General features: G+C 43.5%; 1 protein-coding gene across 18 annotated transcripts; it reads right to left on the minus strand.

The window, feature by feature from the left end:
• Positions 1-3,458: 3,458 nt before the first annotated feature.
• LOC125519139 (uncharacterized) lies at positions 3,459-22,094 on the minus strand. Of its 18 annotated transcripts, none has more exons than XR_007288191.2 (7): positions 21,664-22,091; positions 21,456-21,588; positions 19,963-20,020; positions 17,524-17,637; positions 17,341-17,418; positions 5,128-5,251; positions 3,459-3,912 (listed from the first exon to the last, which is right to left on the minus strand). XR_007288191.2 is itself a non-coding variant. In XM_048684019.2 (7 exons), exons 2-7 carry the CDS (start codon positions 21,749-21,751, stop codon positions 17,007-17,009), a joined length of 588 nt encoding a protein of 195 aa, XP_048539976.1. In that variant the 5' UTR covers positions 21,752-21,847; positions 21,942-22,094; the 3' UTR covers positions 15,293-17,006. The 18 variants fall into 18 exon arrangements, 14 of the variants coding, with proteins under 14 accessions (XP_048539978.1, XP_048539983.1, XP_048539981.1 ...); XR_007288190.2 differs by having other exon boundaries at positions 5,106-5,251; XR_007288192.2 differs by having other exon boundaries at positions 5,106-5,251; positions 17,542-17,637; positions 21,664-22,090.
• Positions 22,095-25,181: the final 3,087 nt, after the last annotated feature.

The raw sequence follows: 25,181 nt of genomic DNA on the forward strand, positions 1-25,181 counted from the left end.
TTCGGTGTGTCTTTCGTGGTAGGTTCTGCCTCCGAGGATAACCCCGAGTATCCGTCTGAAGGGCAGTACCCTACTACCACTACAACATGCAAGCAACCCATTGATCATTCCGATACAAAACCATGTTCTCGCTTCTGCTCTGGTTTACTGCATTAAGACAACGCGATTCAAACTGCTGTGTGTTACGGTAGTTGAACCCTTATCCTCTGCATGACCTATCATTGCCACAGTAACTAGATGAAACCCACTAGCATGTGTAGGAGTTGATTGAGCATGTATGTGATTCCTACCTTGCTATGCCTGCTATGCTTAGAGTTGTGTCAGGTCTGGTTCATCTGGGTGATGGGCTAGAGTGATATGATATGTCGGTAATGTGAGGAATGTGTTGAACATGTTTTGGTAAAGGTATCGATGAGAAGCCATGTATGAGTACATGGTGGGTTGTTTCATTGAGACCGTCCATAAGAACTGAGATCTGTATGCGTGATTTAAGATTCAGCTACTACCACACATTGGGCCCTGAAATATGACCCCGCTCGACTTACTGACCCCTCTCGCCCTCTGTCCAGGAGTTGCAACTAGTTTCTGGTGTTTGTAGGACATGTGTTGGCGGCCGTGCGTAGCGCTGACCCTAGGGGTGGGCTATGATGCGGTAGATACACTGTGGCCGGGTATGTCGGGCGCCCGTTTGGCGTCTCGGGACCCTGTACACATCGTTTGGGGCCGTTGAGGACACCCCGGCCGGATTTCCTTGCAGATGGAACCTGAATAGGCGATAAACCTGGACTAGAGACTTGTGAGGTTAGTCAGGTCGTGGTCTACACCAACGTCGGTTTTCGCTTGAAGTCTGCCGAGCACATGTCGTGTGCAGACGCTAAGTGGTGGAAACATGTGTGACGAAGTACACCCCTGCAGGGTATAAAACTATTCGAATAGCCGCGTCCACGGTAAAGGACTACTTGGTTGCCTATGCAGTTCATAGACAAGTTAATGGATACTACTAAAAGACTCAAGATAAGTGTGAGTACCGAGAATGGCCCTCTCGTAGGATGACGAGGGAGGATCCTCGGTGGAGTATTGTGTTGGTGAGTAGTGGACTCGTGTGCGAAAACTATTTTACTGGTGGAGTTCCGTAGGATAGCTTAGCCAAGAGTCAAAGCTGGCTTGCTGCAATAACCCCACCTCCTTCTTGAGAATAAGCAGTTATAGTAGGTTCTGTTGTAAGACTTGCTGAGTACCCTTGTACTCATGTTTGCTTAATTACTTTTTCAGACGACAACACCGCCCCCTCCGATGGGTTCTACGTAGACCTTGACGTCGACGAGTGACTAGCCACCCAGGTGGTGATCCTGGCCATGGAGGGCCCTATGTAGATAGACAGGCTTCGAGAAGCTTTCTTTCTTTCTAGTGTCTGTACTCAGACTAGTTGCTTCCGCATGTGCTTGTATGATTGTATGACTTGAGTGTCGGGTCATGTGACCCCTGTCTGTATGAACATGTTATGTATGGCTCTCTGGAGCCTTTAAATAAAGTACTTGAGTTGTAGAGTTTTGTTGTGATGCCATGTTGTATGTACTCATATCGGGCATATTGTGTGTATGATTGAAATGCTTGGTATGAGTGGGATCCGACAATCTAGTTGTTTATCCTTGGCAGCCTTTCTTATGGGAAAATGTAGTCTAGTGTTCCTCGAGCCATAGTAGTCCGCTATAGCCCGGTTCACCGGAGTCCTGCTAGCCCAGCACTACTGTTCAGGACACTTGACTGGCCGGCATGTGTTTCACTTCGTTCCTATGTCTGTCCCTTCGGGGAAATGTCACGTGGAGACTTCTGAAGTCCTGTTAGCCCAGTGCTACAGCCCGGAATTACTCGCTGATGACCGACATGCTCGATGTGATTCATGTATGCCTGTCTCCATAGGTCTGTGCCGCTTTGGGTTCACGACTAGCCATGTCGGCCCGGGTTCTCTGTCATATGGATGCTAGCGACACTATCATATACGTGAGCCCAAAGGCGCAAACGGTCCCGGGCCATGGTAAGGCGACACCCGTGGGATACCGTGCGTGAGGCCACAATGTGATATGAGGTGTTACCGGCTAGATCGATGTGGCTTGGAATCGGGGTCCTGACATAGTTTCACAACCATCTTAGCTTTGCAACCAGTTTGCAATATTGCATCTCTCTTTTGTTTCTTGCTTCTCTTTTTAGTTTTACTCTCATCATCAACAAAGACAATATCCTCGTATCCATCCATATCTTCTGTTTATTCAACAATGTCATCTAGCACAGGAACCTTTTCTGCCCCTCCATCATTGACTTTAGGTTTTCAAAACTTGTTGCATACAAACTGCTGCTTTATCATCTCACTAGTGTTAACAGGCTCCCTTACAGTATTCGTTTTGATTGAAAACCCAATTTGCAAGGAATATGCATTGTAGTGTTCTTTGGCGCCTTCCAAAGTGTCAAACCTCATGCCCACATAAGGCTCCTTGGGCTGTAACCAAGCTTCATCACCATTTTCAGTACCTAAACTAGTACCAGCAGTTCCTAGCAGTATCGCTCGCGACACCCGTGCCATTAGGGGTATGACCATCAGTCTCAGTTGCTACTACTACAGACACTTGTGTATTACCAGGAGCCCCTATCCCATGAATTGAGTGCCTATCTGTCTCCACTGCTTCTGCAGTAGCAACACTGACATTTTGCAGGATAGGAGGCTTAGGACATTCGGCCACAGACTCTGTATTTCCAGCAGCATGTTGTGTACAATCCACAAGATAACCATTATTTTCATCTGGTTCCTCATTTAGGTCAATCATCTTCAACCTGTGATTTTCAATTAGAAAAATGAATCAAGTTAGCTCGATGACGCAAGCAAGTAGCACACTAAATACAGGCAAGGAAATAACACACCAACCCAAGCACACCAGAATCACAAGAATATCATCCATTGTTTTTAAGGAAACGTTTGAACATACTTACATAGGCCTATTTTTGTGTGTATCATAATTTTTCTCCTCTCTTTTTTGTTTTTTAAATGCAGGCAACTTTTTTGTGCCTCGAAGGTTTTTTGGTGAAGCAAGCCTCATGTCACAGACATTATATTCAAGCATGGAATTCACACCAAAATCAGAGAGAGCAGCATCATGTTTCTGTTAGAACTTTAAAATAGCAGCAGTCATGGGCAACATGTTGTGCCTTTATGTTTAGTACTCGTGTTTCACCTATCTTTGTACTAGTTGCAACTTTGTGCATTTATGTTCAACGTGTCTCCTATTCGCGTATTCGGTTTTGAAGTGACGTAGAAGCTGAGATAAAATAGTTCTCTAGGTCATGGGGGGTTTCTCCTCCATGGGGATGCATTTTTTTCTTCTTAGCATAGGATATTTCTTGTCCTTTATTTTTTGCATGATCAAAATAAGTCTTTTCCATCCACCCAAGTGTGGGAACACAACAGATTTGCCGAAATGCCCATTATTTGGGTCATGCTGAAGTATATAATGCAAGGTAAATTAAACCTTGGAATATACAAAAACACACCGAAACAGCCACATCCGCTCCAAAATTAGTGGCAACCAATCCTCCCGTCGCTCTTCAGAGTTGCCCTCCACCGAAACGCACACGCCGAGGACGCCCGCACCGACGACGCCAGACGACGGCGGCACCGACGATGCCAGACGACGGCCGCACCGACGACGCCGATGACGACCGCGACATCCACGACGACGACCTCCTCGCCAACACAGGTGCATGCTTTCTCTTCAATCTTTCAGACGCCGTCGCCCACACTGTCGCGACTGTCTCCGGACTACGCATCGGCGGCGGCAAACTCCTCGGCAGGCTGATTTGCACGCATGTGAAGATGTTAACAATGACATCCGTTCATTGCTCCTGTTTCTGTTCTGCATAGTTCTGCATAAATAGTGAAACCATGGTTAATCCACATACTAGGATCTATGATTGTCCATGTAATCGATGCAAGAGATGAACCATATGCCGTGAGCATATGTTATGAAAACCAATTATAAAGTGCATGAGCAAGTGAAATCATACCACGGATCCTCAGCAGATCCCCATGGTACTGAAAATTTGATACCACTGACCTAACCTATGACTGAAACAAATCTTTGTAGTTTGCCACAATGTTCTGTCAAATTAATATGTACATATAAAATTCACACTGACTGTGACCTCTTGGTTCCGAACATTAATCTATATGAATATTATTACAAACTACAGAGCTACATGTTTACCGCCAATGTCCCCTCAAAATCATATGACCATAAGAAAATACACCCTATACATGAGGCCTCTTGATCGAAAGCGACAATTGAGAATCAATCTATTACAAAGATGTCCCCTCAAAATCATATGACCATAAGAAAATACACCCTATGCATGAGGCCTCTTGAAAGCGACAATTGCGATTGAATCTATTACAAAGTACATCATTACATTTCGAGGTTGTTGGTTCCATATTCTAAATGATGGTCTTGCACTCCATTAAATATAATGATCTCACATCTTTTTACAGGAGTTCGTATGGGCCCTACCACTCCCAGCAGGACCCCCACTCCCAGCAGGACGCGCACCCCCTTCCAGGATATAAGCAACAACCAAACATCAGGTATTGATCATAACCCAGTCAGGACGTGCACCCCCTTCCAGGATATAAGCAACAACCAAACATCAGGTATTGATCACAACCCAGTCACTCAAGTTCGATACAGTATTACAACTACTGAACTGTGTCATGATTTGCAGACCCAAAGGAACTAAAAAGGTAGAGGGATAGAGAGCGGTATGCAAAAAATAAAGATGAGATTAATAAGAGAAGGCGTGAAGCCTACAAAAGAAAAAAAATACCACTGAGGAAATAGATGGCCTACATAACGGAACACCGGCACAGCTAGCTGTATCACAAGGTAATGATGATCAAATTTCATTATCTATGCCCCAATTGAATTGGCATGTAATTATTTTTTCTTCATCTGTTCAGACACTAATGAGACTAAGAATCGGAGGGAAAGGGAGCGTTATGCACAGAATAGAGAGGAAATATTAAAGAGACAACGCCAAACCCATGAGCAAAATAGAAATATTACTGCTGCTTTCGATGGCAGTAACCTTGTGTCGCATATGCCAGCTACTGGACAAGAGGCGGTCACCCAACTGCAGAACATTACTGCTGCTTTCAATGCCAGTAACATCGTGTCATGTGCCAGCTACTGGACAAGAGGCGGTCACCCAGCTGCAAAACATCACAGGCCCAGATGGTGCATTACCAACTTTAGGACCATACAATGGATTCATACAAACTGACAAGGAGAATATTTCTGACAATGATGAATCCGATTGGCTGCACAGAAATGATGCGTACCAGATGCAACGAAGTTCAAGAAGAATGACACTCACACAACTGTCAGGGGTTGACAACCCCCAACTCAATACAGTCGTCAATCTACGTACCCCAGGGGTAACTTTTCATGATCAGGGTTAGTTCATCGATTTAATTAAGTTGCTAAATTATCAATAGTGTTTGTTTCTCCTTTAATTGAGCACTCCGTTCTTCATTCGATTGAGACTAGCATTTGGTTCATATCTTCGGTTCATCCCTACTACTTACTCACTGGGGTCAACCAATGTTATCAGGCAACGACCACGGCGAAGATGCGTATGGAATACTGGAGCCCGATGTCCAGACCGTAATACTTGATGGTATGCAAAATGGCAGTTTAAGATTCCTCTACCCCGATAATATGTGTCATACGCGTAATTTACGTGACCTTGTGCATCATAACTCTGTCCTAATCATGATTTACTAGACTGCTTGGGAGACCGGAACCTTGGAGAAACTGGTGATGTTGACCCTGATGAAGAAGCTAGGATGTTTGCTAGACCAGGTAGATTATTGCTATCATGAGTTATGAATACGACATAAGATAGTTATATGGTTTGTGCACAAACTTTAAATAATGCAATTGTCCATTCTTTTCCAGATGTTGATTTTGAATCCTACCGAGTGGCACGGCATCATGGTGATGGAACTATCACTAATGAGCATCATGACAGAGTTTACATGAACCTGCCCAAAAATCACCATGTACTTAGAAAAGTTAGCGACTGCTGCCACTGTGGAGCTTTGTGGTTCCAATACGAGGGGCCTGCATTTTGTTGCAGGAAGGGAAAAGTTGGTGTATTTACTCCAGAGGTTGATGAAGAGTTGAAATGATTGTTCACAAGTCAGGATGATGAGGATGCAAAATATTTCAGAGATAATATACGGTATTTCAACTCCCACTTCTCATTCACCAGTCTTGGAGTCACCCTTGATCGTCAAGTCAGCACTGCGGCAGGAACAGGTGTATATACATTTCGTGCCTGTGGGGGATTGTACCACACTCTTGATGATCTGTCGTCTGGTGATAATGGCCCTCGGCATTTGCAGCTATATATTTATGATACGAATGAAAACTTGCTTCACAGAGTTAAGAGGTCTCCGAATCTTAGGCTGGATCTCATACGGAAGATTCTAACAATACTAGAACATAACCCTTATGCAAAGGTTTTGAAGAGCCTTGGTGCTGTTCCGAATCTGGATGAATATAGGATCTCACTAAACACAGATATCAACCTCGATCAACGAAGGTACAATGCGCCAACTACTTCTCAGGTTGCAGCAATATGGGTTGAAGGAAGCGACCCACATAAAACCTTTGATAGGAGTGTTGTCGTATATGGTAAAGGAGACCGTCCCCTGTATATTAGAGCATACCATGGGTGCTACGACCCTTTGTCATATCCACTGTTCTTCCCACGTGGGGAGATCGGTTGGAATCGTTGGATGCCATATATTGAGTTAGTCGATGGCACAAACCAAGTTTCAGTGGATGAACTTGCACAACAGAACCCAACCTATGGTTTTCCTTCAGGTATGATGTTCAAAATTGGTATATATCATATTATTTAAATTAAAACTTATGCATTCATCCATCTTTCAGATGATAACGTGATTAGAGAACAAGTTGGTCATAACGCACAGCATGAAGAGCAACCCACTGATTTACCTGAAGGTATAGGTCGTCATTACTACTTCTATTATTCTCTAAATTCAAACTTATGCAGTCATCCATCTTTCAGATGATAACATGCTTACAGAACAAGTTGGTCATAACACACAGCATGAAGACCAACCCACTGATTTACCCAAAGGTATAGGTTGTCATTACTACTTTTATTGTTCTTTAAATTAAAATTTATAGTCATCCATCTTTCAGATGATAACATGATTAGAGAACAAGTTGGTCATAACGCACAGCATGAAGACCCACCCACTGATTTACTTGATGGTATAGGTCGTCATTACTACTTTTATTATTCTTACTTATGGTTGTACCTACCATAACAATTTTTATGTTGTTAACCAATTATTAGGTGATGACGATGATAACCTGGATGAGGATTTTGGTGACGATGAGATGAATCCAACAAAATCAAGGAAATTTGTTAGCGCGAGAGAGTACTATTGCTTCAAGTTGTGTGTCCGGAAGAAGCTTTTTAACATCATCTTGTTTGGGGGGCGCCTTTTCCAACAGTGGGCTGTTGACATGTACATCAAGATTGAGACAATGAGGCTTGACTGGTATTCAAAGCCAGCAAATCAAAAGGTTATACGCGCTGACCTATACCAGGTAACGTGCTTCTATTTATCACAAAATTTATATGTCAGATGCCTCACTCTTTGCTTGAACCTTTATACTAATTGGAGTGAAATATTGTTTTATTATAGGGTCTTGTTGACACCGTCGTTGCTGGCGAGTCACGCGGTGATCGGATTGGCAAGAGAATCGTGCTTCCACGTACATTTCCTGGTGGTGACCGTGACATGCAGCGCAGGTTTCTGGATGCGATGGCAATAGTTCAACGTTGGGGTAAACCGGATTATTTTCTCACGATGACATGCAATCCCTACTGGGAGGAGATAACGCAGGAATTGTTGCCTGGACAACTGCCACAAGACCGCCCAGACCTTGTGGCAAGAGTATACAGAGCTAAGCAACGAAATATGATGGACTTACTAACTAAGGGTAAGCATTTCGGAGAAGTCGCAGCTTATTACATGTCACAGAGTTTCAGAAGCGAGGTCTCTCGCATGAGCATATACTTCTAATCATGAAAGCAAAAGGCAAGTTAAGGACCCTAGATGACTATGATCGGGTGATATCTGCAGAGATACCCGACAAAAAGAAATATCCTGTCCTCCATGATCTGGTAATCAAACACATGTTGCACGGCCCATGTGGTGCACTCCAGAAAAGTTGCCCTTGCATGATAGATGGACAATGTCGATTTCATTACCCGCGAGATTTCTGTGATGCTACATTACAAGGGAAAGACTCATATCCCATCTATAGAAGGAGGGACGACGGGGTTCGAGTAAGGATCAGAGGAGCAGATTTGGACAATAGATGGGTGGTCCCTTACAACCCCTTTCTGCTTATGAAATACAACTGTCATATAAATGTCGAAGCATGCTCGAGGATCAAGGCAGTCAAGTACTTATTCAAGTACATCTACAAAGGGCATGATAAGGCATCATTTGCATTCGAGCAGGATATTATCAATGATGGGGGAATCATTAATGAAATTCGTCAATACAGGGATGCACGCTATATATCTCCTCCAGAAGCTATTTACAGGATTTTTGGGTTTAAAATGTTTGGTGTTAGTCCATCTGTGTTACAGCTGCAGCTTCATTTGCCAAACATGCACACAGTCGCATTTAAGGGTTATGAAAATCTAGAAGATGTTGTCGCTCGCCCAACTTCTTCCAAATCCATGCTTACCGAGTACTTTGAGATGAACAAGAAGTATCCAGCGGCACGAAAATGGCTGCACAGAGAGTTCCCAGAACATTATAGGTGGATTGCCGCTAATAAAAAGTGGCAAACGAGAAGAAGTAAGAGATCACATATTGGAAGGCTGGTGTATGCACACCCTGTAGTAAGAGATCACAGATTGGAAGGCTGGTGTATGCACACCCTGTTGAAGGAGGTAGGTACTACTTGCGGGTGCTCCTAAGTCATGTCCGAGGTGCCACTTCATTTGATGATTTAAAAACAGTAAATGGCAAGCCATGCACTTCCTTCAGAGAGGCATGTGAGCACTTAGGCCTCATTGAGCATGACAGGACACTGGATGATTGCATGACAGGACACTGGATGATTGCATGACGGAGGCAGCGACATTTCAAATGCCTTCTACTCTTAGACGGTTGTTTGCGACTATACTGGTATTCTGTGAGGCAACACAAATCCGTCAATTGTGGGACAAACATCTACCATCGATGGCTGAAGATTACCGCCGCACTGAGTCGAACGAGGCAACACTTGAGCAGATGGTCCTTAGAGATGTCAGGGATCTGGTGCAATCCATGGGTAAGGATATTAAAATGTATGGACTTCTAGATCTGGTTGACATAGATGGTTCTTCTGACGCCGAGTATAGAGAGGTAACAGAGGAGAGACAAGTTAGAGTTGACCAAGAGCATCTAGATCTATTTAGCTGTTTGAACAGTGAACAACTGGATGGTTTCAACGACATAATGGATCATGTGACGAACCAAAAAAGCCAGATATTTTTTGTTGATGGTCCAGGAGGCACTGGGAAGACGTACCTGTACAAGGCATTGCTTGCGAAGGTCCGTTCGATGGGCCTAATAGCGATCGCAACTGCTACATCAGGTATAGCGGCGTCAATAATGCCTGGAGGCCGGACTGCGCACTCCAGGTTCAAAATTCCAATCAAGCTCACTGACAACAACATGTGTGGTTTCACAAAGCAGAGTGGTACGGCAGAGTTGCTTAAACAGGCGTCCTTGATAATTTGGGATGAAGTTGCTATGACAAAGTGTCAAGCAGTTGAGACGCTTGACAGATCGCTACAAGATATAATGGAATGTCCTCTGCCGTTTGGTGGAAAGGTTGTTGTCTTTGGTGGGGATTTCAGGCAGGTCCTCCCCATTGTTACACGAGGGACAAGAGCACAGATCACGGATGCTACACTGTTGAGATCCTATCTGTGGGATAAGATCCGCAAGATACGCCTCACGCGCAATATGCGGGCACAGGCGGACCCTTAGTTCTTCGAATACCTCCTAAGGATTGGCAATGGAACGGAAGAAACTATTGGTGACGACTATGTGCGTCTCCCTGAAGACATTGTGATTGGTTATACTGAGGACGAAGAACCTATTAACAAGCTCATCGAAGATGTCTTCCCATCCCTGCACACCAATGCTAGGTCGAGGGAGTACATGAGCAAACATGCAATTCTCTCGACCAAAAACGAGCATGTGGATGACCTGAATGACAAGATGATCTCTAGGTTTTCGGGAGAAGAAAAGGTATATCATAGCTTTGACTCTATCGAGGATGACTTCCAGAATAATTACACGATTGATTTTCTGAACTCCATCACACCAAATGGTTGCCCCCGCATGTCTTGAGAGTAAAAATCAACTGCCCGGTCATTTTGCTACCGAACCTCGACCCTCATAATGGCTTGTGTAATGGAACACGGCTTATGATCAGAGCCTTCCAGGATAATGCAATCGATGCGGAGATTGTTGGTGGCCAGCATGCTGGAAAGAGGGTGTTCATACCTAGGATCCCCATGTCGCCATCGGAGGATGATGAGGACATCAATACCATTGTTACACCCACAGCCCCTACTGTTACATATACTGGACCAATTACTAGAGCTCGCGCACGCCAATTAAATTACCAGGTACTTTCGTTTCTTGGTAATGATTCTAATGTTCATGAGATTATGATGCTGCCTAAATTGGATACATTTGTTTTGCTTACAAATGAAGGGCCTAGCTTGGAGAAGGATGAACATTGGAGCAAGAACACGCATGGAGTTGATGGCATGCGCAAGGGGATCAAGAACGGAGTTACAAGTGATGATTTCAGGACTTTGAAGCCGCCATAAGGAGTGCATGAAGCCTTGGACGAAATATACAAGATGCCACTTCATAATATTCGTCCATAGGCTATTCTAGGTGCTGCGTCACCTTATTAATGGGCCAGGCCCATGTAATTTCGAAATACTTAAGTATAGGCTATTTTTAGAGTCCGTGTGTGTGGGGAAACAAGAGTTAGGGTTGGTTTCGGACCCTACCCTCAAGGGCCACGAAATTCCCCCCTCTTCCTCCATATATACAGCCCTTAGGGCGTCGTTTAGACTTTGGGTTTTGTTTAGATTAAAAGTTCGCCATAGCTGCAACTTCGCGTACTTCGTTTGTGTCCAACGACCAGACCAAGACGTCACAGAACCCCACCTTGATCAATAAAGCTTTCATCTTATATTCGCAATATCCCGATTGCAACCTCAGTTTCTTGCTTGTTCTTCGTTTGCTCGTAGGAAACAGACCCTCGTGGTCAGGTTGATCGTGCTCCGGCGTGGTCAATAACCCTCGGAAGTTGGTTTAGCGATTGCTAAGGCGCGACGTCTCGCACGTTCGTAGTCGGATCGTCAAGGTCGACTCCCACAGAAAACGATAGCCACCATCTCATCGAAACATCGGGACACCTTAGCCTCTATCAAGTGGTATCAGATTTCCAGGTTGCTCGGTGAGATTTTTACAATTTTTCGTAGATTAGATCGAGTCTGTTCTTCATACCTACAGTCCACGAAAAAAAAAGCCACACAAAAAAATTAGGGTTAGTTCATCATATCCGAACCAATCTGAGCCTTTGCATAATCTTTTTAGGGTTTTTGCTTTGTTGAATTTGCGGTTGCATCGTCGTGTCAAGTTGCTGGTCTTAGAGTCTAGTCTTTTAGAGTTTCGAGTTCTGGTCATAAGTTGTCACGCCGCCGCCGCACCATCATCATCGCCCATCTACCACTTTTGCTTATCCGCCACCGCTCTGAATCCATATCCATATACCACTACCAATCCGTATCCATATACCACCACCAATCTCTATCCATATACCACCACCGCTACCATATACCACCACCGCTGCCATATACCACAACCATATATCCACCACCAATCCGAGTTCTTCTCATATTAGGTTTGTTCTTGAGATCAATCTAAATTCCAAGTCGTGTTTCCTTGCCTGCGTAGGTCTCGGAAAAAAAAAGTCTGGAGACCCCCGGGCAGTTTTTAGGCCAAAATTTTCACGGGCAAAATTTTTTTTTCCTATCCTATTTTTAGGCTTTTCTGAGTCTTTTGAGCCACGTGCCATCATAGTGATTTTTTGTCGCACTTTTTCGTCGTCGCTGTCCTGATTTCCGAAAAAAAAAGTGAATTTTTTTTTCATGCCCATCCTATCAGTTTGACGAGGGAAGAGTTTTGAGACACTCGCCATTATAGTGATTTTTCGCAAAAAAAAAGAGAAGCGCAAAAAAAAAGAGCGAAAAAAAAAAGTTCCAGAGTGTGCTTTTCCCTTATTTACGTGCAGCGCCGTGATTTTGTTAGTGTTCTAGGCTCGCGTCTCTAGCACGGTCTAGCCTAGGACCAGCACAGTACCGTCATTGAGCGTTTATTCAACTTTGCATCTCTGAATTGATTATTGCTGACCCTTTTTGCTACCATACTATAAGCCTTCCCAGCTCCACATACATCTACGTCGTGCGTTTGACTCTCCCTGGCAATCGCTCTATCCAAGCTTTTGAGAGTTTTTGACTACAACGGTTGCCGATCACCGCCTGCTGCTGGGTAAGAACTGGTAAGAATTTGAGATTTGCTTGACGGATTTGTGACACCCGCCACCACCACCACTTGTTAGTAGTCTGTAGGATCATATTCTTGTGTGTTTCTATTGCTGCTAACCACGCCAGGATCACAAGCCGACGAGACTGACTGGGAGAACTTGACGAACAAGGAGCTTCATGATACGTTTCAGCAAATGATGAATGGACAGGTGCAAGATGTGATAAACAGATTTGAAGAGGCCATGGAGAAGATAGATGGCATGGAGAAGACGTTTGAAACAAAGCTCGATAACAAGTTTGCTGAATTGCTTTCGCGTTTTCCACCACCACCACCGGCTGCTCCTGCCGCACCTCTGCAACAACAGCAACAACACCGACTACCTCCACGTCGGGAAACAACCCTCCGCCGAGCGAGCCGTGTCCCTCTTCAGTCGGGCCAAACTGCTGGTGCTGCTGTTGATACTTCTGTGGCTCCTACTGCTGATGTGGAGGAGGATGCTTATGTTGGAGATTATGAGGATGAGGTTGATCAAAATCAAAACTACGTGCCACCAACAGCACAGCAACCACCAGGTCGTCCACATGCAAATAATGGCAATGGTAGGGCTCACCCTCAGGTACGAGATCATGACCATCTCCCTAAACTAAAATTGAATATTCCACCATTTGAGGGTAGATATGTTCCTAATATATATCTTACTTGGGAGTTAGAAACTGAACAACGATTTACATGTTTACAATATCCCGAGGAGAGACGTGTTCCTGCTGCTGTTTGTGCTTTCACTAGTTTTGCATGTGTTTGGTGGTCTGAGCATTGTAGATTATATCCTATTCCGGCTACTTGGGCTGCTTTGAAAACTGCTATGCGTACTCCTTGGGTTCCACCATATTATCAACGTGAATTACTTCAAAAATTGCAGCGCTTAAGACAGGGAAAAAATTCTGTAGAAGAATATTATCAGGAATTACAAACTGGCATGATTAGATGTGGTATTGTTGAGGAGAATGAAGCTATGCTTGCACGTTTTATGGGTGGATTAAATAGAGAGATTCAGACGATTCTAGAGTATAAGGAGTATACTAATATCACTCGTTTATTCCATCTTGCTTGTAAAGCTGAACGTGAAGTGCAGGATCGACAGGCATTGGCGCGAACTAACTTTTCTGCAGGTCGACCTTCATCATGGACACCACGTGCATCATCTACTTCCACACGTTCTGCTACACCGGCGCCTCCGTCGGCTGCCACCTCCAACCGTGATACAATAAAGCAGGCACAATCGCCACTATCTTCCAAGAGCACACCTTCTGGGCCTGCAAAGAGCTCTTCTTCATCCATGGCATCAACAGGGCAAACACATGATATTATTTGTCGACGTTGCAAGGGTGGAGGTCATTATGCGAGAGAATGCCCATCTAAGCGTGTGATGATTGTTACTGAGGATGGTGGGTATGAGTCCGCTAGTGACTATGATGAGGAGACTTTGGCTCTTATTACACGTGACGAACACGGTGGAGATGATTCTGATCATGAGACGCAATACATGGCTCCTGAAGATGCTGACAGGTATGAATGTTTAGTTGTCTCGTCGTTATACTATGCTTTCACAACTTGACTTTAAAATATTTGGTTTGGAGACCATCAAAGATCAATATGTTCATGATGCTGAATTTAAAGATGTATTGCAGAATTGTAAGGAAGGGAGAACTTGGAACAAGTTCGTTTTTAACGATGGATTTGTGTTTCGTGCTAACAAGCTATGCATTCCAGCTAGCTCCGTTCGTCTTTTGTTGTTGCAGGAGGCACATGGAGGAGGATTAATGGGACACTTTGGCGTCAAGAAGACAGAAGATATACTTGCTACACATTTCTTTTGGCCAAAGATGAGACGGGATGTTGAGCGTTTTGTTGCTCGCTGCACTACATGTCAAAGAGCTAAGTCACGACTCAATCCTCATGGTTTATATATGCCTTTGCCAGTACCTAGTGTTCCTTGAGAGGATATATCTATGGACTTTGTTTTAGGTTTACCTCGAACAAAGAAGGGGAGGGATAGCATATTTGTTGTCGTGGATAGCTTCTCGAAAATGGTACACTTTATACCATGTCATAAAAGCGATGATGCTGTTAATGTTGCTGATTTGTTCTTTCGTGAAATTATTCGCTTACATGGTGTGCCAAATACTATTGTTTCAGATCGTGATACTAAATTTCTTAGCCACTTTTGGAGATGTTTATGGGCTAAGTTGGGGACTAAGCTGCTTTTTAGTACTATTTGTCACCCCCAAACTGATAGACAAACTGAAGTAGTCAATAGAACATTGTCTACTATGCTTAGGGCTGTTTTGAAGAATAACAAGAAAATGTGGGAAGAATGCTTGCCTCATATTGAATTTGCTTATAATCGCTCGTTGCATTCTACTACTAAGATGTGCCCTTTTGAAATTGTGTATGGTTTCCTACCTCGTGCACCTATTGATTTGTTGCCTCTTCCATCTTCAGAGAAGGTTAATTTTGATGCTAAAGAACGCTCTGAATTGATTTTAAAAATGCATGAGTTAACTAAGGAAAACATTGAGCGTATGAATGCTAAATATAAACTTGCTGGAGATAAGGGTAGAAAACATGTTGTGTTTGCGCCTGGAGATCTTGTTTGGTTACATTTGCGTAAAGATAGATTTCCTAATCTGCGCAAATCAAAGCTAATGCCACGTGCTGATGGTCCTTTTAAGGTGTTAGAGAAAATAAATGATAATGCATATAAACTTGAGCTACCTGTAGATTTTGGGGTTAGTCCCTCTTTTAACATTGCAGATTTGAAGCCTTATTTGGGTGAGGAAGATGCGCTTCCGTCGAGGACGACTTCATTTCAAGAAGGGGAGGATGATGAGGACATCAATACCATTGTTACACCCACAGCCCCTACTGTTACATATACTGGACCAATTACTAGAGCTCGCGCACGCCAATTAAATTACCAGGTACTTTCGTTTCTTGGTAATGATTCTAATGTTCATGAGATTATGATGCTGCCTAAATTGGATACATTTGTTTTGCTTACAAATGAAGGGCCTAGCTTGGAGAAGGATGAACATTGGAGCAAGAACACGCATGGAGTTGATGGCATGCGCAAGGGGATCAAGAACGGAGTTACAAGTGATGATTTCAGGACTTTGAAGCCGCCATAAGGAGTGCATGAAGCCTTGGACGAAATATACAAGATGCCACTTCATAATATTCGTCCATAGGCTATTCTAGGTGCTGCGTCACCTTATTAATGGGCCAGGCCCATGTAATTTCGAAATACTTAAGTATAGGCTATTTTTAGAGTCCGTGTGTGTGGGGAAACAAGAGTTAGGGTTGGTTTCGGACCCCACCCTCAAGGGCCACGAAATTCCCCCCTCTTCCTCCATATATACAGCCCTTAGGGCGTCGTTTAGACTTTGGGTTTTGTTTAGATTAAAAGTTCGCCATAGCTGCAACTTCGCGTACTTCGTTTGTGTCCAACGACCAGACCAAGACGTCACAGAACCCCACCTTGATCAATAAAGCTTTCATCTTATATTCGCAATATCCCGATTGCAACCTCAGTTTCTTGCTTGTTCTTCGTTTGCTCGTAGGAAACAGACCCTCGTGGTCAGGTTGATCGTGCTCCGACGTGGTCAATAACCCTCGGAAGTTGGTTTAGCGATTGCTAAGGCGCGACGTCTCGCACGTTCGTAGTCGGATCGTCAAGGTCGACTCCCACAGAAAACGATAGCCACCATCTCATCGAAACATCGGGACACCTTAGCCTCTATCAGAGGACACCTCACTTCCCTTCAAGCTTAAGAGAAAACAATTCCCCATCCGCCTGAGTTTTGCGATGACCATTAACAAGGCACAGGGTCAAACCATCCCGAATGTCGGTATTTACCTTCCCGAACCTGTTTTCTCACATGGCCAGCTATATGTTGCATTGTCAAGGGGTGTGTCAAGAAAGACGACACAAATTTTAGCCAAGCCTAACAAGGAGGTTGATAAATCTGGGAAGAGCACCAAAAACATTGTCTACAGAGATGTTTTAGAGGGGTGAGGCAGGTACGATCTTTCGTGTATTCTTTGCACCTTTGCTTTTGTATCTATATAACTAATTCTCGACCTAACACTTTTCTTTCCTTCTATTTTCAGGTCTTGTTAGGGACAGAGTGTGAAGCTTCCTTTACTTTGCGCTGGAGATGAGTGATACAATAAACCAGGCACCATATTAGGGAACAATCTATGTTGTATTCTGTGCTATCTAAATATACTGTAGCATTCTGTTCTGCTGAAGATGTTCTCGAACGCCAAAGTGTCCTGCAGTCTTTGAACCCCTTTCATTTTCTTTCATGTAAAGTTTTTTTGAAGATGTCTCCGGCTGTTGAGTAACTTAACTTATGTTAGCTATGTCATATATTTGTGATGAAAACTGCAAGAGTCTATGAGATTTGCAGAATGTAGTGAAGTTGAGAGGCATTATTACTACTGTATGACCATACGTCGTTCCCGAATCTTTGGTACATGAGCTCACATGCTTTCTTTTTTCAGAAAGACAATAGAATATTAGATGGCTTTAGGTTCGCTTCAGTGTTTACCTGAAAATTGGGGACAGCAACAGGCGCGGAATCGATTATGGAACCCTTAATCTCCTGCACCGCTGAAGGATCTTGCCGCTGCAAATCGACATCAGGATAACCACACATTACTAAACACCGAGTCGAAAAAACAGATAGTAGAATAGGTACAAGAACGTTCCAAGCAAAGCAATCTTTACCCACAGGATCCCCTTGACTTGCCTTACAGACTTGACACTGTCTCACATTCTTGGAACGACTTAAAGCACTTCCCTGGCCCCTCCTATCAAGCACGGCTGCTGAGGGTACATTAACTAGCTGGCAAGACAAATGATACAAGAATTATATTTCTATACAGAGAGGTAAACTTTATGTATATAAAAAAAGGTAAGAGAAAGCACACAAAAGTATCGATGAAACGTTCCGATGAGCTGAACCCAATAATTCTGTACAAAAATGTATTACGAAAATAACTCCTTTAATTCTGTATGTGTGGGGTATAAAAAAACAAAAAAAAACATTGGGCCTGAGATAAACGAGGAAAGCGTGGGGCCTGAGATAACAATCACGATTCCCTGGACTCCTCATGCTATGGAAGTCCTTCCCGTGATTTCTGCCTTACATATTGCCTACAACTAACAATCTCTCGATCAGGAGCCCAAAGAAGCAACGGGTTTTGCACCATAGGGTTTCCTTCAACCTCTCCTTCATCCTCTCTCTCGATCTGGCATCCTCACACCCCTCCATTGCGCTACATCCTCACACCCCTCCAACGCGCCGGCCTCCTCCACCGCAAGTTTCTCCAGCTTGCGGTACACGTCTGTCCGTGGTGAACTATCGTCGTCCTCCATGTCTGCGTCACAATCCCTGATGGCATCTGCGGATCAATCTGCCATCATCGTTGTAATGACGTCTCTGAAATTACATTCTATTCACGATTTCACATCTCATTTATCATGAAATTTCCTGTTTCTACATGATTTCAGATTCCAAAAACTGGAACATGGAAAGACAAAGAAAGTGTTTAAATTATGCCCAGAATGACACCATGGCCAGCATGGTCTAAGTAATGAACACTAACCACAGGCCCCCATAGTTGTGGGAGACTATTGAGTCCCACAGATTTGCAGGACTCCATTTATTCAGGGCTATCGACAGTTAATCGTGCTTCTGCTGCTGCAGCAGCAGCTCATGAAACATGCTTACAACGAAAAATGATGAGCAGGATTAGTATGTTTATGTAATTTTCCCTCAAAATCGCCCCAGTTATGTAGACTAGGTGATAAACGTCATTCACATTCGCAAGCCACATGATATAAACATCAGTACATCACTAACCGTGCTACAAGGCAACACAGTCACTAGAGGGGATCCAACAAAGTGAATCAACATGCTCTGTTTGACCCCGCAAAATTACCAAAATGCTCTGTGTTACTAAGGAAATTCTTATTACAACATCCACATGATTACTTGAGAGAATAGTCACGCAAGTGAATCTCCAAAAGTTGACTGGAGCATTAACAAAGAAATAGATCATTATTCTGATAGCACTATTTTTAAGTTAACATTCGACCCCTATGTTTTGTACATCACAACTAGATGCAGATAACGGCATGATAATAATATATATGCTTGGTTTTCAGGAACACATCGACAGGGGAGCCAATGACGAGCATACACAAAATATGCAGCTTGAAGGCATACAAACCAAAGACGAGGATGTGAATACCGAGTTAACAACGGCAAAGGAAGAACAAACCAAATTGGATGATACAGAAAATATGCAGATTGATGAGGTGATATCCTAAGACAAGCATACAAACAATTCTTTACTCACCTTCATAATATTTGCTCTTTTATAAGTATTGAATCATATTATATTACTGTGAGTTTCAGAGACTAAGCGAGGAAGAATCAAATGGAATAGACGATGAAGATGAAGTAGAGAAAAAGAATAGCACACAGACCACAGATTGCGAAGTGACAAAGGCAGGTTGCTCTCAGGAATTAACCGTCAAGAGAACAAGTGAAGAAATGCGGCCAGCTCAAGACGATGAATTGGCACAAACATTCGACACCAAAGGGGCACAAACCATAGGGGACAAGCTGGCCTTGAACGAAACAAGTGAACAAATGCAACCTGCTCGGGATGAGGAATTAGCACAAACATTTGGCACCGAAGGGGCAGAAACTATAGGGGACACGCTGGCAGAATCAAATGGAACAACCGACAAAGAAGAAGTGGAGAAAAAGCAAAGCACGCAGTCCAGTGATTCCGAAGACTCCGAAGTGACAGAGGCATCTTTTTTGTTCCAACTATGTCCTAAATAGTTCTAATTCTAATTATATTAATCCTGCATACCCATTATTCTTTGTAATGTTGCTTCCAGGAATTAAGCTTCAATGAAACAAGTGAACAAATGGAAACAAGTGAACAAATGGAGCCAGGTGTGAACAAAGAATTAGCACAAACGTCCAGCATGGTAGGGGCACAAACTGGGAAGCCTATCCGACTGCATAACAAACCTAAGAAGGCACAAGACTACGTGGTGGCTCCAGAAGGCACGAACAAATCCTTCTATGTCATCCCTCGCTTGGCTACATTTATTTTCTTTGTTATTAATTAATAAATGTTTTACTTACATCATGATAGATTATGCCTGCACCGGCGATGATTGGTCCGTGATTGAAAGTATCATGGCTGAACCAAACGATAAAAGAAATTTAGTGAGCATCGACGACTCACATCTCCAAAGAAAACAGTTAGAACGTCTATTACTCCCCAAAGAATTTCTTGGCGGCGAAGTAAGTATATGTAGCTTTCAGACAAGACTATGCTGTTTTAACATGAGTTCCTATTCTCTCCTCTGACTAAGGTGTGCACTTCATATTGCAGATCATAGACGCATACATACATTGCATAAGTGCTAAAGAGCATCTACAGATGAGGTCAGGTAGAAGTGTGTTCTTAGAGAGTGCATGCATCTCTAAGATGATAAAGGAATTTAGCTCTATACGGGATGACGCACCAAGATGGGTATTAAACAGAGCTACAACTTATTTGGAACATGATATGGTGAGTCTCAGTTCCGTATAAATGTTTGTATAAATGGGACCTAAACTAACAAAAACCCTGTTTTCAGATATTCATTCCAGTTAACATTGAACACTTCCATTGGTACCTAGCAGTTATAAATGTCGGGCAGCGATGCATCCAAGTGCTCGACTCGCTAGGCCCAAGAATGAGCCGCAAAGACCTCACCGCTATGGTTAGTCATTAGTCCCACTACACCATCTTTTGATAAGACGATTTCTGTTATTGTTCGGTTGTGATGCTAATACTTTGTCATTTATTCATTCAACAGCTCAAAGGACTAGAAAATGTATTCGAATATGCATCGCTTCAAGTGGAACTAAAAACTGATAAGTGGAAAGACTGAAACATCTCATCATGGCCAAGGGAAGAGTGTATTAAGAGCAAACTGCAAAGAGACTGGTATACCTTCTAACTCAAAGGCTCAAAGTAATTGACTTCCAAAGACTCTGAATTTAGGCTTATTTTGACAGCAATCTGTAGGAGGAATTAGTTTAAATAAACATGGAGTAGTTTAACAATCTTGAAAGCAAGCTGCGCACACATCTTACTGAATTTAGGCTCATCTTTCTTGAAAGCAAAGTTTTGATAGTTTTTTAGCTTTGACATACAATTTTGACAGTTTGGGGACAGATTTAGTCACTGAACCAATTATGACTAGGAAATCATTAAACTTTAGTCTCAATATCTGAATTTCTATCTCTGGACCATGTGGCGGCAAGCAAGCAAATTAAATTGGTAAACAGTACGGTGTCCAACTGATTCAGCACTAGATGCCGACAGTGATAGCACCAAGCGAAATTCAGTAATTATGACCAGCAAATCATTAAACTTAGTATGAATATCTCAATTCTATCTCTGGACCATGTGGCTGTAGGCAAGCAAATTAAATTGGTAAATAGTGCAATGCCTATCTCATTGAACACTAGGGCCTGAGAGCAACTAGATTCAGTCAAGCATGCAAGTGAATCTAGAGCAGCAGAAAAATCAGGGAACCAGACCTATGAAATCAAAACGAGAGAGAGGTAGAGGGAGGCTTTACCTTGGGTTGTTGCTGCCCCATGGCTGGGCGTCCTCCCGTGAGAGAAGCCTCACTCCTCCTCTCCCTACATCAAGTTGGTGCAGGTGCGTGGTGAGTTGGAGGCTGGCTGCATCCATTGGCGTGTTGAGGTCTCCTGCAGCCTAGCACGAACACCATCTCATGGAAGGGAAGAAGAAGAAATCCAAGAGGAGAGGAGAAGGGGGCTGACCTGTATGTCGTCGGGGTAGCCTTCCTGTCCCGGAGCCACATGGTAAGGTCGCCGGAGCCACGACGGAGCAGATCAAGCGTCGGCGCATGCGGATCCAGCGCCGGCGAACGCAAATCAAGTGCCTCCTCGCCCAGCAGCACCACCACCAGCACCTCCTCGCCCAGAAGCCTCACTCCTCCTCAACCTACAGGGTGTGAGAGAACTAGGGTTGGGGGCTGCCAGAGTGGGCGTAGGTGATGGGGAGCAAGGCGACCATTGGGAGGAAGAGGAGAGCGCACGCGGTGGATGGACCCGGCGTCGCCAGGAGGAGTGAGGGGCGGCGCAGAGCAGATCGCCGGGCCGCCGCCTGTGGATGGGGATGTCGTGGCCATGAATGAGGGAAGAATGGGGAGAAAAGGAGAAATGAGGAAAGGAGTAATGACTATCATATCTCTCAATGTGATATGGTAAGATTTTTTTCATTTGTAATAGTGCTTTACTTGGTCTTAATTAATATTCTATGTATTTCTAAACTATTTCATCATTGCAGATTTTATTGCCTTGGTATATGTTTGGGTTATTTCTATTGTTTGTTTTGGATCAAAATAGAAAAGTTGTCTCAATTTTCGATCCGATACCAATACCTACTTTCGGAAAGAATGTACTTAAAACCGTGGCCGACAATCTAAACCTTGCGCTTGAAGTTGCAAACCCTACATTCAAGGATGATATCTCTAAATGGGAATGCATAGTTCCTGATGCTCCAACAAACTCACACTGGTATGAATCTTTTAAACGCATTACAATATTAATTGATTCATTCAACGCACATTATGTGTTTATTTCATATATGCGGTGCCTTGTCTGGTTATTTGGTTTTTAATTACATGCACTCATTGTGCGATGGAAAGCTATATTTTCCCATACCCCAGGTGACTATTTACACCATGCTTATTTGTATACACATTGCACATACAACTTATTATAACAATGTTGTATAATGCCAATGTAGGATGGTTTTCAACTGAGGAAGCAATTTTTGGTGCATATTTTAAAGTACGAAGAGAATGAAGCTCAAAACAATATCCCATGCATTGAACGAAGCATCATTGATCGCATCTATAGATGGACCTTCATTGCTTCAAAAGATGGACCTTCAAAACATGCTTAGTTGCGGTTTTTAGAATATGTTCTTGTAGCAGTTATAATACAATTATTATATGAAAGTGAATTTTATGCGAAGACATGTTTATGATATGTGTGTTGGATCACAAATATATCGCACTTTTTGAAAATACAATTTGAGTGACATGATAAAATTTAGTAGCGATCTGAATTTTCTGTAAAAAATCATTTTAGTATTATCATGTAAACATGTTTTGTTTGAGACGTGCGTTGCACGTGCATGCTTACTAGTGCATCATAAGGAAAGAAATAACGGGGAGATATTTTATTGATGGTTGGTTGTTTTCGTTTTGCTGTAAGGCAGTGGATTTGTCGAGGCCCCACATGAGTCCATAATAAAGGAGCGGTGGGGCATCTGTTTATTGCAGTAGGTCAAACGAGATCATTAGAGCCAAAAAAACACTAAAAACCGAACATGAGAGGATGGGCATCTGTTCGAGGGTGGAAACGAAACAACCTACTAACTCCCCTTTAATAGTAGACCATAAATTGGAAGGCAGCCTTTTACAAGGAAATATCACGTATATTTGTTGAAACGAATGGTTATTAAATTCCATACAATTTCTCTCCTAAGAATCTCTAAGACATTAATCTTAAGAGCAACAGTAACTGAAGAACAACAAGTAGCTAGACGTCCTTGATGTGACACAATAGTTGAGGTTGGGGATATGCAGCTTCATTTCTTCGAAAAGTCAAACGATTAGGACCGATCTGTACAAGGACATGCATAAGCAAATAGGAGTAATCTGAAAGGGTAAGGATTATACTATATTGTCTTGCTGAGTTCGCTTCCCAGTGAAATATCTGTCATTTTTTTATTGCGATATGGCTCAAATTGTGGCTGGTAGTCTAGACATGCTACGCAGAAATCATGAAGGGCCTAACACTAATAACATTACCATTGTATATCTAGTCATAGTATTCCAACTATCCCAAGGAAATAAAAGTTATCTGAAAGTTGCACTCTAACATGCAACAATAAGGAAAGAAAATTATTAAAAATACACATAAGCTAGCAAAAACGATTACCATGATCTTAAATAAGCAAGCAATAGAGCAGTGTCGTTCCCACAAAGGCAAATGACAGAGTACAACAAAACTGTAAGTACCAATCATCATATCGTGAAATGTGTTGTTTTCTTCATTGACAGATCTAACAAAAATGAATTGAGTTAGGAACCTGATCAGATGCACGCTTGCAGAGAACAGTGGGTAAAAGAAAGGAATAAAATTCAATATTGAATAATTTCCTCACTCATATCTGGTGCTTTTGCAAGAAAGGAATTAAATGCAATATCGAACAATAGATCTCTTGTTTTCAGCTTGACTTGATTCTATTGTTAACTGCATTCCCAAAAAATAATGCCTGTGTTCTAAAATTTGAGTCATCTAGGAAAACGTAGTTCAATATATAAAGTTGTTGGCGCAGGCATTGTTGGGGAACGTAGCCGAATTTTAAAATTTTCTACGCATCACCAAGATCAATCTATGGAGTCATCTAGCAACGAGGGAGAGGGGAGTGCATCTACATACCCTTGTAGATCACGAGCGGAAGCGTTCAAGAGAACGGGGTTGATGGAGTCGTACTCATGGTGATCCAAATCACCGATGACCTAGCGCCGAACGGACGGCACCTCCGCGTTCAACACACGTACGGTTGGGAAGACGTCTCCTCCAACTTGATCCAGCAAGGGGGAATGAGAGGTTGATAAAGATCCAGCAGCACGACGGTGTGGTGGTGGAAGCAACGGTGATCTCGGCAGGGCTTCGCCAAGCTCAGGGAGAGGGAGGAGTGTCACGGGAGGGAGAGGGAGAGGCCAGGGGCTAGGGTGCGACTGCCCTGCCTCCCCCCCACTATATATAGGACCCCTAGGGGGCGCCGGCCCTAGGAGATTGAATCTCCAAGGGGGGCGCGACCAAGGGGGGTGGAGTGCCCCCCAAGCCAAGTGGGGCGCCCCCACCCCTAGGGTTTCCAACCCTAGGCGCAGGGGAGGCCCATGGGGGGGCGCACCAGCCCACTAGGGGCTGGTTCCCCTCCCACTTCAGCCCATGGGGCCCTCCGGGATAGGTGGCCCCACCCGATGGACCCCCGGGACCCTTTCGGTGGTCCCGGTACAATACCGATTACCCCCGAAACCTTCCCGATGGCCGAAACTTGACTTCCTATATATAAATCTTCACCTCCGGACCATTCCAAAACTCCTCGTGACGTCCGAGATCTCATCCGGGACTCCGAACAACTTTCGGGTTACCATATGCTAATATCTCAACAACCCTAGCGTCACCGAACCTTAAGTGTGTAGACCCTACGGGTTCGGGAGACACGCAGACATGACCGAGACGACTCTCCGGTC

The sequence above is a fragment of the Triticum urartu genome, chromosome 7A (genome assembly GCF_056163025.1).
Source record: "Triticum urartu cultivar PI428250 chromosome 7A, HENAU_Tu73, whole genome shotgun sequence".
Taxonomy (NCBI): Eukaryota; Viridiplantae; Streptophyta; class Magnoliopsida; order Poales; family Poaceae; genus Triticum; species Triticum urartu.